The sequence below is a fragment of the Lepisma saccharinum genome, chromosome 25 (assembly GCF_977018435.1).
Source record: "Lepisma saccharinum chromosome 25, izLepSacc3.1, whole genome shotgun sequence".
In the NCBI taxonomy this organism is placed as follows: Eukaryota; Metazoa; Arthropoda; class Insecta; order Zygentoma; family Lepismatidae; genus Lepisma; species Lepisma saccharinum.
Genome location: NC_139253.1, coordinates 3,237,602 through 3,253,618, shown reverse-complemented (window position 1 = coordinate 3,253,618; position 16,017 = coordinate 3,237,602). Strand labels below are relative to the sequence as shown.

At 42.6% G+C, this 16,017-nt stretch overlaps 1 protein-coding gene across 1 annotated transcript in view; it reads right to left on the bottom strand.

Annotated features, from left to right (window-relative positions):
* The window catches only part of LOC145978990 (E3 ubiquitin-protein ligase Zswim2-like), a 108,431-nt gene that overhangs the window by 69,690 nt on the left and 22,724 nt on the right, over window positions 1-16,017 (bottom strand). The window contains exons 2-4 of the mRNA XM_083112050.1: window positions 11,068-11,223; window positions 8,068-8,196; window positions 891-1,089 (exon numbers count right to left, since the gene is read on the bottom strand). Of these exons, the coding sequence (XP_082968176.1) occupies window positions 891-1,089; window positions 8,068-8,196; window positions 11,068-11,220 (481 nt within the window). The 5' untranslated portion in view covers window positions 11,221-11,223. The remainder of the gene's footprint in view (window positions 1-890; window positions 1,090-8,067; window positions 8,197-11,067; window positions 11,224-16,017) is intronic.

The window sequence follows — 16,017 nt, the reverse complement described above, 5'->3', positions numbered from 1 at the left end:
AATAGTGTAAGCTTTCATTTAAATAAGGTTTCAGATGATTTTATTAATAACCATGTATTTTTGTGTATAGTTTCATGTATTTTTTTAGAAGAATGAATGACTAACTTCAAGGGGGAATTTCGTGCAATCCCCCCCATTCAATTTTCCCCCATTTTTATATGTAGGAAGCTCAAAGTATGTACAAATGCCTGATGGAAAAATTGGGATGGACGGTTCAGAGACAGGGTGATAAAAAAAATCATTTGCATCAAATGACATTAAAAGTTAATCTTACTAAAAATGCTTATGTATTTAGCACAAAGCCCGAAGTACAATATGTTTACGGTAATATTCAAAATTTCTGTTCAAAGTGGAGCCGCAAGTGGCGTACACGGAGATTTTAAAAAGCACGTAACTTCTAAACCTCTTGACCAATCTAAGAAAACATGTAATTTTTGTAATCAGCATTAAAAATTTTATAAGTAGGTATAATACCGAATTTAATCAAAATCGGGGATGGTGGGTGACATGGCCTGGATGAATTGACGTGGAATGACCCGTAGTTTATACTGAGAGCAACCAAATAGAACAAATATTTTGCTTAGACACTGCAAAGGCAAATGTTGCAAGGATATACTTCTTGCTTTTCTTAGACGACCTCTCCTCGTGAGTTTTACTGCAGAAGCCATAGAGCGTGCTAGTTGCCACATGTCCCTCTTTTTCGCGTAGTTCAAATCACCGTTTTGACCTCCCTTCCCAAATTCCGCGCTTCCAGAAGCAAAAGACAGACCGGCGCCACCCTACTCCGGAACTCCTAAGAGTTTCAAGATTTATTGGCGAGTGGAGATGAGGGTCGTCAAAGGCTGTCCTAGAGAATACATCAAATAAGCGACAAATTTCCATCTACTTGCCTGGCAGTCTCTTCTCCAGCAGAGACTCTAGGCATATGGGACACATGTCGGTATCCGTCACCTTCCGCCTGACGACGCTGCCATCTGGGTCGGGCCTTCCCTCGGTGACCCTTCCTCTGGGCCTCTCCTTAGACGGGTCCCTGCACGGTTCATGGAGGCTATGCAGAAAGTGGCTCAGTTCCCGTGGAATTAGCCCTAGCTGCGAGGAAAGGAAAACATTATTTATACATACTGTAGGCTGTGTTCATGCATGCAGCACATGGATGCAGTTACCTCTGACATTCAACTTTCTTGTATGTACACCCCTCCCCCCCCCACACACACATACCACAAAAGAGGTTTATTCAGAATTTTCCATCTGTGGGTGTAAGTTCGCATTCAGGGGTTAAATTTGCGAGAAATCTAGGGGGTATTGAGGCAATGTTGGCAGTTTTAGGTGGGTATGGATAATCCACTGCATACACACACACGTACATTTATTTTGACAATATTCCCTTTAGTAGATCAGCTGATTCTTTACACAAATCACATTGGTCTCAACTCGAAACAAGCTGGACGTAATGAGCGTATGTTTACATATCTCTTATTCTTACATTTTTACCTATGCATATAATAATAATTATTATTAATAATAGAACCATAAAAATATTACTACTAGGTCTATAGGGATGTAAAGGGTGACCCTTTGTGAAGACACCCAAATATCAAATAAGAAAGTCTCCACTACCGCAGGTAACTTTTTTAGATGAACACCTCAACTGCTGCGTGTAACAGGTTCGGATGAACGCCTCCACTGCCGCATGGCACCTGTTCGGATGAACGCCGCCACTGCCTGGTGGAACGTGTTCGGATGAACGACTCCACTGTCAGGTGGAACGTGTTCGGATGAACGCCTTCACTGCCGCATGAAACTTGTTCGGATGAACGCCTCCACTGCTGCGAATCATCCGGCCAACGTTCCATGGTAGATTGATTGCGAGCTTTGCAGGTGCCTAAGCATTGGAGGTTCCTGCGCATACCTTCGGACAGAATGACGAACTGACATTGGTAGGTACAATATTAGCCACCCTGTATATTTATAGATAAATGTCTTGAGTTCAGTGACTTCTTGCAATTACTAGTCTTTATGGCTACAAGGCTGGAATGGACAGATTGAAATTCGACATAAACAAGGACCCACATGGGTATGAAGTAAGCAATTATACGCACATAAAAATGCTAATAACGCCTCCGAGAACACCCATACATCACAGGCGAGGAATGCACCACTTTCATGGGGCGAGAGGGCGGAAGAGGTTTTCGATTTATTTATGGTTTAATTAGGAGAGATATTACAGGTGCAATTAGGAATCGTTTGGGGGAGACATCGGGCCTCCCCACCACTGTTCGCCTTGTGAATCATTTCTTGTTTCCTTTCCCGATTCTACCGACGGGGCATCTTCCATTAAAGGGCCATTTCTTCGCAAGAAGGAAGCACGCTGGGGTGAGCAGTGTTGCCAACTTGCGACAGGAAAAAACAGTAACGTCGCATTCTGGCACTGCCTACAACGGAAGGAGCGTTTCTAGTGAGGAAATACAGTTCTTGTCATACTTAACAGTCCGTCTGGTTTAGTCGCAACCATCGACGGAACTGCGCATGCGCTGACTGAACGAGTCCAAGGGCAAAATAAGGGTGGAGCGGATATATAGGTGCCTAGATTATTAGTAAATTAATGATCAACATAAATTATTAAGTAAAAACACAAAAATGTTTGACAAATCCGTGATTAACTACTTAACGGTTGCTCATATCGAAAAACCTAACATAACCTTAAACACTGAACACATCTTAAGCTTTCATTAAAAACAAGATAGTTGAAATCGGACCATTATTTTCAGAGGTATAGTCGTTTCTTCAAAAGTCAACGTCCGCCATCTTGGAGTGGCCGCCATTTCTATTAGCAACCACTTTGAAATGGCAATCTTGTTATTTTGGTATCCCATATAACTGTGGCATAAAGGAAATTAGTACCCCCAAATTATACCGAATTCCTGAATTTGGCCACTTTGGCCCATACACTAATAAGGTAAACAGGTAAATCACGATTCCAAAGCGTCAAAACTTGGAACCTTTTTGTCTGTGAAATTTTGACAATTGTAATTCAAAAACAGGTTGGTCAAAATTGAAACTATTATCTTGAGAGCTTCTTTTGAAGTGTGAATATATAGATGGACTATTTGTGTAGCAGAGTTGAGTACTATAGGCATAATAAATAAATGTGCTGGCATGTTTCAGTCCATGTTGAGTCATGTTGACACTCTCGCAAATAAAATCCCATCGTCTGCCCCTCGCATCTAAACGTAAAGCTTCAATTCCGGACATTTTCTATAGTGGAACCACAAGCAAAGAAACCTGCGCAGACCCGCGACTCCTGTGCACCGTACTCCAGCGAGGAGGGGAGGGGGAGAGTGGACCATGCTTCCTTTTGGCCGGAGGTGAACGGAAGAAGGGAAAGCTGCGCGGGGAATTTCCGTCCAAGGTTTTTTCTCCTTGTGGTCGTTCTATAGAAGCCCTACAGACACTAACGCCACAACAAGGACAGCTACAAACAAACCTTCTATGTCTCACACGGACCACACAGCGCCAGCAAACGGGCTTGTTTGTTTGTTTGTTTGTACGATTTAGTCTATTTTACTTCGCTTTTCTGCCACTTTGGGTTAATCAGGAAGATGGAGATGAATGATGATGAGATGAAATGGATGAATGTACAATCATAAACATACTGAGATGACACGATACGAGCTCCACAGAGGTTTACACTGCCTGTGAGTCTAGACGCCACAGCCTCGCTAGGTTGTAAAATGAAGTGGGATGTACTACTTGGAAGGGAAGTTGACAATTGGGTGTCTTCAGAAAGGGTCACCAATTACACCCCGCCAGTAATATAGAGACCACTGACCCTTTCAACAGGGATGCAAAGACTTTTGGTAACGGCGGTGGCCGGTTCGCCTACGTGGTTGGTTTTCGCTGACACAGCCCCAAGAACTTGTGGACTGCAGTGTAGGTACCTAGTATGAGAGCATATGTTCCACGTCTGAGAAATGCCACAAGTGTTAGACTGCAAATTATACAAATTGCTTTGTAATGAACGAAAATGTAGTGGTGAGTCTTCCAAAACTTCAGTGTGCCGTATATGGTTGTAGTTTTAAGGAGTAATAAATTGGAGAGGGGTGTAAGGCATGACCTTTTGAGAAGGAACCCAGTAGTTCTCTGTGGGATTGTGTTTTGTCCCGTGTTTTGTTCATATGTGTGCTGAGTGACCCTTTGCAGCCTCAGAGTAAGGAAATTTTAGTCCTCAGAGACAAGAGTTGAACTTAGTTACGGTAAGGTGCTAGGTCCGATATAATGTGATGGGCGCAAATGACCCAAGTGTTGACGCACCAAAAAAATGTTACTTCAGTCAATCAATAATAAATTGGAAACTTAAAAGCGTCTACCATGTTCGACCGATTCTCTCCTAAGGTTGGCAACCCTGCTGGGTGCGCATTAAAAACAACGGTTTACATAATCGCTCGGGGAAAACCTTGTTAATTTCGGGCGGGCGCTGGGAAAGGGCCCTGGCCGCGATTGTTGTAACGAGAGCTCGTTTAAGGTTGTGCGGCGCCTGGAGAGGGGCGACGGGGGGCAACCGCCAAACCGCAGCCTCCTTCCTCTCTTCTCCCTCGGCTTTTTACTTCCAGGATTCCGCGAAACAAGAAACGAATTCGGAAGGGGAGAGAGAATCGGGGAGTTTTCTGATTAGAATCTTCGGTTTCTGCTCCAGCATCGTTTTGCTTTCTCCAGGCGGTGGAGCGACCAACGGGTTCTTCTACTATCGCTGCTCATTAGGGAGATCAAATTGGAAAGATCCCTGTGCATAGGTGGCACCACTGCTATACGTCCAATTACGACTATCTGCTACTTCTATTAGGGTAGCTCCGACGGTGGAAAATCTATTTGCGGGTTGAATAAAGTTGTTATACCTCAAGTACAGTCTGTCTCAGGAATTTGTGGAGTAAGTCAGCGCATAACTGTAGAGAAGGGGAGAAAACGATTGGGCGAAGCAAAGCAGTGCCGCTGCTGCAAACAGCTGGTGGCTGCAGTCGCGTTGCCTCTCCATGTAATCTCTTTCATTCTCGCGCGTTCATTGGCCGAGTCAGTACACTCTATCTCGGGAATGTATGGAGCAAGGTTGCGCATAACGGCAGAGAAGCGGAAGGGAAGATGGCGAGTGGGCGGATCAAATAAGTGCGCGCCGTTGCAAACTGCTTGTCGCTGCAGCTGTGTTTAACTCGGGTATGGACATTCATTCATACATGAGATTCGCAGGATTCATTCATAAATTTAAAAAAAATCAAACATTTAATTTAATACACTTATAATAATAATAAGGATTTTCATTTTCGGCTAATCATATTTGTCATGTACACATCTCATCGCTTTGCACAAATACCTAAATATTAATGAACTGAACACGAATGCACTGCACGTCATCTCTTTCCTTTTCTTTATCGAGAAACTAACAAAAATAGCCAACACTCTGAAAACACAGACAAAAAACTCCCTTTGCAAACTCACAGATTATCATCACATGGCCAAACTTTGCTCTGATTGGCTGTTCCACAGAATCCAGTCGAGGGTAGCCAGTAGCAATTAGAACATGTCCTATTCCTCCAAACCAATCAAGCAGTCAGCCAGGCAGTCATCACATCGGGCAGGTAGCCAGTTCAGCCCCAATGATATCCAGTTCCGTGTGATTCGGCCTTTAAACCTGAAGGTTCATGGCTGCAGCAACACAGGCTTTCCATCTGTCCCTATCCTGAGCAAGATCTATATACTCTTTTCCATACCTACCGATTTCCTTTAGGTCCATCTCAACGTTGTCCCTCCATCTTCGTCTTCCTACTGGTCTCTTACCATCAGGTTTCCCAACAAGAATCCTGCAAACTCTTCTTTCCTCTTCCATTCGTGCCACATGGCTTGCCCACCTAAGTCTTCTTGATTTAATCATTCTAATATAATAATATCTGGACATGAATACAAATTATGTAACCTTTTCCACTCACCTGTCTCCTCATCCCTTTTAGGTCCAAATATTTTCCTAAGGATCTTAGTTTCAAATACCGTCGGCAGAAATTTTTGTAGGGAGTGTCAGGCCATTGATAAACTTAATTAGTAGAAATAAAATTGTGGTTTTGATTCGTCGCATGAGAACCAGAGGGACGTATCTCCAATTTATCAAATTTTCAGGAGAGAAGAAATAATGTATTCTAGGAAAACGACTGGCTCTTGAAAAGAGCCTGTTAATTGGAGACACGTGACTAAGACCTTACTGCAAAGGATTACAAGTGGAGATGTCGAAATGATTCCAAATAGAGTCTTAAGAGGAGATTCGTGAAACAGAACCGAAAATTTCATTTGTGTTCATGTGTTCCTTTCGTTCTCATACGATGGATTGTTGTTATGTAATAATAACTTCCGGGTGGCCAGAATTAAAGTTACCCAACTCAGAGCCCTCTGTAGCCTGTTTGAGGCATCGTAGAAATCCAGGGTGGCGACAGACCACCAGTGTTTCAACTGGGCTATGCTGTGAATCCTCGCCCCATCCACCTTAGACTTGATGAACCCTCAAATGTAAAAGTATTGGGGTCAGATCGAGGGTGGGGGGGGGGGCAACTCCCCGTTGCGAGACACGACCAATCCATCTACCGGTGAAAACTTCATTTAGGTGATCAGAAACGATGATGGCAAGATGGGGTGGTGCCCCATCCTGTTGGTGCATATTAAGAAGCTCGGTGTGCCCCAATACACCGTGCTATGAGCCACAGTTGGTAGATGCTGGGATTATGGATACTGAGTCTCGTGGTCGATGCGGTGGGGCTACATGTGATCGCGTTCTGTACATTTTCCACAATTTGTGGTGTTATGGCTGGAATACCAGGACGTTCTTCATCCTCAACAGTACCTATTCACTTGAATTTGTTGACCAGGTTCTTAATAGCCAGCCTGGTGGGGCCTGGTTTTCTGAATTTCCGAGTGAAGTCCGTCCGCACCTGTTCATACGTCATTCCACGCAGACGAGCACAAACAACGGCTATTCTCTCTTCTATAGAGTATATTTTATCAGATCACTTGGAAAAAAGAAAATATTTGTCATTAGTTCATTGAAATGTTAAGTGACTTTATAGACACCCTGTATTTCTTAGTCAATCACTCTTATCTCATTCAGTCGTAACTTTAAAAATAATCAAGTATTTTATTTTAAACTTACTGCGTATGACAGAATTCCGTAATCCTTCCCTATAATTTTCCAAATTCACTATTTTGCAGTTTGAATTAATATCAGAGAATTAGAGAAATTAAGTTAGTTTCATAGAAGATAATATTGGTACTTAACACAACCATACGTGGATCTGTATGAGTTTATTATTTCGATTTGCAAAAACATCGATTTAGTCTAGTTTGTAATTGTCAGGGAAAAATGTAAATTTTGTCCTGGAAAACCTGGAAAAGTCAGGGAATGTCATTTCTGCTTGTTTGTAGCCACCCTGTCCTTATAATCTCATAGTCATTGTATGTTCTAGCAAGCAAAACTGACAAATGTCGGAACGTTACAAGGTTAGCAACGATAAGCATGAGTTTCATGTCTCAGATTTTTACATATTTTGAGGTATATTACACAGTTCAAGTTATAGTTCAATTTTCCGCCACCAGGTTGAAATGTGGCGCTGTACTTCCGCGATGGGTTGTAATAATGACGTAAACTGCTCCAATTGGTTATGGATTTGCCTTTACCTTGCAATCTTGCAATGAACGAGAGATTATTTTCTCGCAACTTCCAGCCACTAACAAATGTATTTCTAATTAATAACTCAGATAATCACTTAACGTGATTATTTGTACAACCCATCATGGAAGTACAGCGCCACATTTCAACCTTCTGGCGGAAAATTGAACTATTTTTTATCGTCATCCTCTTCCACATGGTCTGCATAGTGGATTCACCAAATTTCAGAGTTCTACGATGCCTCAAACAGGCTACAGATTGCTCTGAGTTGGGTAACTTTAATTCTGGCCACCCGGTATTATAAACTAACAAAAATGAGTTATTTTGTTATTTACTTAGTTCTTGTTACAACAACAAGAGCATTTACTTGCCTGGAAGGAGAGACTGTCCTTTGGCTTCAGTCGCAGCTTCTTCAGCAAGGTCCAACAAATGTGGATGCACAGCTCTGCCTCTCTCCGGAAGGTGAGGCAGGAGCACATGTGTGGATCGCCTAGGAAGACCTACATGGAACCAAGATAATAGCCAATGTAACAAAATTGTTTGATTGATTTGGTTTATTTTACTTCTATCCGCGGTGGCTCAGTCGGTAACGCGTCTGACTACCATGCTCAAGGTCCCGGGTTCGATCCCCGGCCGGTTCAAATCCGGGAACTTTTCTAACGGTGAAAGCGGCCCCGGCGCCCACCCAGCGTCGAATAACATGGGTACCTGGGGGAAACCCTGGGGGGTAAAGGCGGTCAGGGGCGTGATGCTGATCACATCACCCCCACTCACGACCGGATCAAGAAAGTGTGGGGCGTTACCCCTACACCCCCTATACGCCTTCATGGCGTGGTGCTATGCACAGGGGAACACTTTACCTTTTTTTTCTGTCACTTGTGGCTAATCGCACAGTGGAAAGAATCCATAATTGTTCCTGTGTTTAAAAAAGGTGATAAAATGAACTGCAATAATTACCGTGGAATTTCTCTACTCTCAACAACATATAAAATATTATCTAACATTCTTTTAACAAGACTAACCCCATATGCTAATGAAATTATAGGTGATTATCAATGTGGATTTAAACGTAACAGATCAACTACAGATCAAATCTTTCACATCAGACAGACACTTGAAAAAAAGTGGGAATATAATCAAAATGTCCATCAGCTATTCATTGATTTCAAAAAAGCATATGATTCGGTCAAAAGAGATAAATTATATAATATATTAGTAGAGTTTGGAATACCTAAGAAGCTTGTTAGTATGATAAAAATATGCACCAGTGAAACAGAAAGTAAAATTCGTGTGGGTATTAATATGTCTGACAAATTTACAATCCATGATGGGTTAAAACAAGGAGATGCATTATCTCCATTGCTCTTTAATTTTGCCTTAGAATATGCTGTTAGGAAGGTAAAAGAAACTAAAGAAGGACTAAAATTAAATGGTGTGACTCAGTTGTTAGCATATGCAGATGATGTAGACTTACTGGGGGATGATGTGAATACAATTAAAAATAATGCTAAAATATTTTTCAAAACTGCTAAAGAGATAGGTTTGGAAGTTAACAAAGAGAAAACTAAATATATGCTTACAGGCCGAAACCAAGTGTTTGGTAATAATCAAAATCTAATTATTGATAACAACTCGTTTGAACCAGTTTCCAAATTCAAATACTTAGGAGTAATATTAACAAATGAAAATTATATTAAAGAGGAAATAAAAAGTAGACTTCATTCAGGAAATGCATGTTACTTCTCTCTTCATAAACTTTTGTCTTCTCGTTTAATATCTAAGAAACTAAAAGTTAAAATATACAAAACAGTAATTTTGCCTGTAGTATTATATGGATGTGAAACTTGGTCCCTTACATTGAAAGAGGAACATAAATTGAGAGTATTTGAAAATAAGATCCTTAGGAAAATATTTGGACCTAAAAGGGATGAGGAGACAGGTGAGTGGAGAAGGTTACATAATTTAGAACTACATAATTTGTATTCATGTCCAGATATTATTAGAATAATTAAATCAAGAAGACTTAGGTGGGCAGGCCATGTGGCACGAATGGGAGAGGAAAGAGGAGTTTACAGGATTCTTGTTGGGAAACCTGATGGTAAGAGACTTGTAGGAAGGCCAAGACGAAGATGGAGGGACAACGTTGAGATGGATCTAAGGGAAATCGGTAGGGATGGAAAAGAGTATATAGAACTTGCTCAAGATAGGGAAAGATGGAAGGCCTGTGTTGCTGCAGCCATGAACCTTCGGGTTTAAGAAGGCTAGAGAGTTAGTTAGTTAGTTAGTTAGTGGCTAATCGCGAAGATGAGAATGAGTGATGATATGATGAAATTGATGAAGGGACACTCGCGAAGAACATCCATTGCCAGGCTGAGATTCAAACCCGGGAATCCTGCCTTCGTAGGCTAACCAAGGAGGACACCAACAAATCAAAATAGATACTCAAAATGTTCTACGCTAGCAACATGTATAATAATGTACCTATACCAGTGACCACGAAACATGGCGCGTGGGCAGAAATGCGCTGGTGCCTTGCAAAGCGAGCAAGGGTCGAACAGTGTTGCCACAATCTGAGGACACAATTTCCTTTTGCAAGGGGAAAAATTCCTTGTTCGTCAAATTTTCCCTCCATCTAAAGATATCATATAGAGTAGTATCATTGGGTTATGTCCGTGTATGGATGAAAAATGTTGAACAAATTAATCACATTGCTCTTCGCTACCAGTCAGTTGTTACAGTTTTGAACCCTGGTCAGGCATGAATGCACAATTATGTTCCATCACCTATCTCATAAGCTCAACATTCATCCTAATCGTCGCTGTTAACCGCAGATGTAGAATAGCGACGTAAAATAAACATATAAGCTCATATACTCAAAGGAGTGACATAACCGCAAAAAATATATGCATATGAAACTGAAACCATATATATTGTTTAATGTAATCTTTACTAATATTGAGTCTGATGTCTTGAATTTTGCTTGAAATTTTGGTATTTTTTATAATCAAATTTCACTTCTCGCTTTAGATACGTCCAGAATTTCCCTACAAATGGGACATTACCTTCATGTGGCAACACTGTGGCTGACCGATTAGCCTATCTGTGAATAAAGTGGACTTAAAACAGCAAATCAATCAATCAATCAAATGGCTGAGAGCTGTTGGTTCCTGCCAAGGCCGTACGACAGTTCGTTCTCTTCATGCATTACAAAATTAGTTAGCTTTCTTGTTTTCTTTAAAAAGTTGAAATGAAGATGCCAAATTCTATGTTGGTCGACCGATCGGTTGGACTCCCCCGTCCCTCTTCCCATGCCTATGCCACCAATAGATATGGCATACCCTTAAAATATTGCATTCGCTAAGGGTACTCACTTGGACTGGTGTCTTGGCATGTTCTTCTTTGACCACAAAGGCTGCTGGACCAATTTCCCGAAGAAGGAAGATCGGATACCCTTTCAGCACTTTCTCCTGTCGGTCTTTCACCTTCTGAGGGCAAAGAGGTCTCCACCCCGATTGCCTTGACATCTCCTGCAAAGGAATGAGATACGAATACACGGTTACTTCACGTTGACAGTTGCGACATTAAAGATCAATGTCCATTTTCCCCATTCTTATGTTCCTACCAAGTTCACATCGTTTGGAATCGCTAGATAGGATGACACATTGCATTAATATTGTATGTGTGTGTGCACGCCCTAAGTATTAATAATCCTTAGAAGCGAGGACCTTCATTCTTAACACACCACCAATCTGAGGACTGCAATTTAAACACCACCAATCTGAAAATCTGAGGACTGCAATTTAACCTCCATCAATTTGAGGATTGCAGTTTAAGCACATAACAAACATTTAGAGCACTGCAGTTAACACACCACCAATCCCAGGACTGCTGTTAACACACCGCCAATCCGAGGACTGCAATTAACACATCGACAATCCGAGAACTGTAATTTAAACACCACCAATCCGAGGACTGTAATTTAAACACCATCAATCTGAGGATTGCAGTTTAAACACATAACAACCAATTGGAGGACTGCAGTTAACACACCACCAATCCCAGGACTACAGTTAACACACCGCCAATCCGAGGACTGCAATTAACACAACACCAATCCGAGTACTGCAATTAAGTTAATTGAACTAACACACCGCCAGTCCAAGGACTGCAATTAACACACAGCCAATCCGAGGACTGCAGTTAACATACCACCAATCCGAGGACCCAATTCCATCTTATGTTTGTGTTGCTACTACAGGTTACATTACAGGTGACCTGTACATAGTAACGTCACATGCAGTCGGGTAAAATGGAAAAGGTTAGATAGCTCTTAAGTTGTACAGGTACACGAACAACACAGACACTAGAAACAATTACCTTTCAGTTAGAAAATCATATGATAATATCTTAGAGGAAGGATGAATGGCAAACGGAATCGCAGATGTGAGAAACTCGCTGCCTTATGGAGGAGGGGTGCATTTCAGAAGTTGCAATTCAATTTCCCAATATCCTCATTGCTCACACAACATTAAAGCTTTCTCTCAAGCATGGCTCGAATTGTAGCTTGCATGCTTGCAGCTTTACGCACACACAAACGCCCTTATATAAACAGCTCACTGCCAGTGTGTGTACGTACGGACTCAAGAGTACCAAGGCTCAAAGTGAGCAACATTGTAGCAGAGTCACTTTTCCTAGATCTCCATCAATTCGCAACTACAATAGCAGAACATATGTACGAGACAGATTCACCCAAACATAATAGAACGGAATGTTTTGACATGGCGAACGTTCTCTTTACCTTTGTAAACTAAGCCACAGGAACTGCGCCGTGCTGTATTTCTTGAAGCAACAAAACCCGTTTTCCTGTTCGCATCTCTTGCGGGGGTCAAATTAGAGAAGTTGTGTTTATCTGCAATTAGCCTCCCTTGTTAGCCCTCTCTTTGAGAGGAGGAGTGGCCTATTTTAGCTAAGTTAGTCCGGCGAAACTTTCCCGATGAAAATCCTGGTTCCTACATTCGCTAAGGTTGTCTGAGCACGTACCCAGCTTACTTACGGAGCATTAGACAAAGTTCAGCCAGCAACGGAATCCAAAGGGGGAGGGGAATTAAGAAGAGAAACTCCAGGAGGAAGGGGGGCACAGGAAAATCTTGGAACTGCTTCTACGCCAGTGGGCTACCAAAAATGTTTCTCGCTTCTGTTTGTTGAACTTTGGTCCACGCTCGCTTGAGTTTGTAGCAGTTGGACTGTTTCGGCTTCTAGCCTTGTTACTTTTCTAGCTCCGGGCACATCTAGAAAAATAGTTGCAGGGAACCTCCTTTTGTGTTGAATTGGAAACAAGGTTGTTCGCAGGATTTTCAGCGCTGAAGGCGAACATTTTTTTCACGGTTATTATTAATACATGTGTGCAGGAAACCTAATGTTCAGGAAGCAGAGGAGTGACCCACAAGCTGGGTGTGGAGCATCCCATCAGGGAGGAAGAAGAAATGAAGGATGAAAGTCGTCATCATCATCATCCTTCGCCGCTTCCTGCCTCTGGCTGGGTCGGCATACAAGTCAAGCCTCTCTATTTCTTCTGGTCTTCCACCACTCCTCTCTTTCCACTGTGTTCCAATCTTGTCCTCTTCTCCTAACACTCTCCACTATCTGCTCTTTCCACCGACATCTTGGTCTTTCCGTGAAAGTATTGAATTTATCACATCACTTCAAGGAACATCGTATATGTGTGTGTATGTGTGTGTGTGCAGTATTTGAAATGGAAATTCCTAGGTTGGGGAGTGTTGGCTTAAGCCTTGAGGATAGGGAAATTGGGCAATTATTACGGATGTACCTTTTCCCTCCCTTCCTGAAACCAAGCTGCTTTTCTTCTATTCTCCGCCAACCTTACCGTCTTATCGTCTATTTAGTACTCGCTGAGTGTGATATTAAGCTGACTGTCCTGTATTCACTGCATTTCCTGTCGTTACGTTTCTTCTGTAGAGGAACTACAACAGTCTTCGTGAAGTCTTCGAACCCATCGCCTTTCTCATAGTTTCATCAAATTTCCTTAAGATTATAGTTCAATAGGGATCACACCGACTCCAGGTGCTTTCAGTTCTTCATTTCTTCAAGGTGGGAAGACCTTTCTCATAATCAGATAAGTCTCCTTCTTTTCCTACAGGTTCGGTGTACGGTCGATTTCTTTTGCCATATGCGTACATGCGTAGGCTACATATTTCTCCATAATATCAGTATTTCTGGTTTGCTGTGATTTCGCAACCATTGTCATCTATCATCAACATTGTTTTCCATTTCTTTGCAAAGTCCACACATTCGCATGTTGAATGCTTGAACTTGTATTTGACGTTAAAGAATATACAAGGTGTCCCATAAGTCTGGAACCATAGGAGAAGAACAAAACAAGTTAATGTTAAGAATTTATTATTGTACAACACAGTGGCCGCGGTGGCTCAGTCGGTAACGCGTCTGACTACCATGCTAAAGGTCCCGGGTTCGATCCCCGGCCGGTTCAAATCCGGGAACTTTTCTAACGGTGGAAGCGGCCCCGGCGCCTACCCAGCGTCGAATAACATGGGTACCTGGGGGAAACCCTGGGGGGTAAAGGCGGTCAGGGGCGTGATGCTGATCACATCACCCCCACTCACGACCGGATCAAGAAAGTGTGGGGCGTTACCCCCACACCCCCTATACGCCTTCATGGCGTGGTGCTATGCACAGGGGAACACTTTACCTTTTTTACCTTTTTACAACACAGTTAAAGAATGTGTTCATTGTCCCCACCAGCAAAATAACTTGGATTCGCTCCTCTGTGGTCAGTTCCATGGTTTACCTGTAACAGACACAAGGGTAATATGAAAAATACCCATGGTTCCAGACTTATTGGACACCCGGTATAAGACGTCAGATTTTGGGGCCGGGCTACAGGAGGCACGCTGGTTCGAGTCTCCTATGGCAAGCGTAACAACTTTTCTCCTGATATTCCGGCCTGTGTATGGGACCGGTGGCCATCCACCATCGTAGGGAGGTACGAATGAAGAGTGTAACCTACAAGGACGACTGTGGGTTCGTCGTGCTGACCACACATCACCTCGTAACTGGTTGGATAATCTGGCTACTGGTGGGAGTGAGGCCGGCAGTCGGTATGTAGGTAGGCATTACCCCTCAATGGCTGTTTCGCCACGGGGTATTATGATATTCACGAATTAATTTCCAATGATATGTTGAGAATCCTGTGTGCGTACTGCCAATACTTTCTTCGAGTCCCGAGTGGGATAGTGTAGGACGAAAGTCGTAAGTGAGCGTATAGCCGCTGTCATGATACAGCAGTAAGCATAGAGGAAACTTGACTCATTTTTGTTGATACTTCGATTATGAAAAGAACGGCTTTCATTGACTGTAAAAGGTACCTCGTGGTCGTGGTCATTTCGCAATAGACTCCCACACCCCACCTGCTGTGTAAATCAAATCTTATTTCGAAGAAAAACATATTTCAGTGTAAGCTTCAAAAGGACCACGTGCAGGAAATTGCTGTGGTTCCAACTTCCAAGATAACAAATGGTTCCTGAAGAGAAAGAAATCGCGTAGAGGTTAAATCCTGCGTATAGGTATGATCAATCGAGCATGACGAAAACGAATTTTCACGGCCTCGCCACCAGAGGCCACCAGAGTCCACCACTCGTCACAGCCTCGGCGATCGACGAATTACACGGTCACGTTGCAGCGTAGAGGGGACCCCAAACTGTCCACGAACAGCAAATGAGTTTATTGTTGGGAAACGTGTCCTGAGTGTGGGCGGGGAATAGAAAAAAAAGCCAGGATGGCAATTGATCTTGTTCAGAAGCTTTTCTGTATCAACATTTTGAGAACTTCTCGTGATCTTGGAGATTTATTCCCGATTCGGGATTTCCCAACTCAACGAACTATGGAAATTCCAATGAAAACGGTGCCTTCCCGATGGCGCAGTGGTAGCGTCGTAGCCTTGTAATCAAGGGGACCCGGGTTCGATTCCCGGTGGAGGCACATGGTGGTTCGGACCTCACTTTAAACTGTAGGCCCAGTCCCGATTAGCCTTATTCTGCATAAAGTGGACTTAAAACACCAACTCAATCAATCAATAAAAAAATCCAATGAAAACAGCGCCATCTCATGAACGGCTCTTCACCAGTTGGATATTTAAGTGAAGTGTTTTCCCAACTCAGGAAGTCCTACTAATTGCTTCGGGGCAGAATGAATTGGTGTTTGAAATAGTTGACATTACGCACTCTTGTGTAACTGCTAACCTAACCTAACATACAAGCAAAAGCTCTGCAATATACTAAAATATA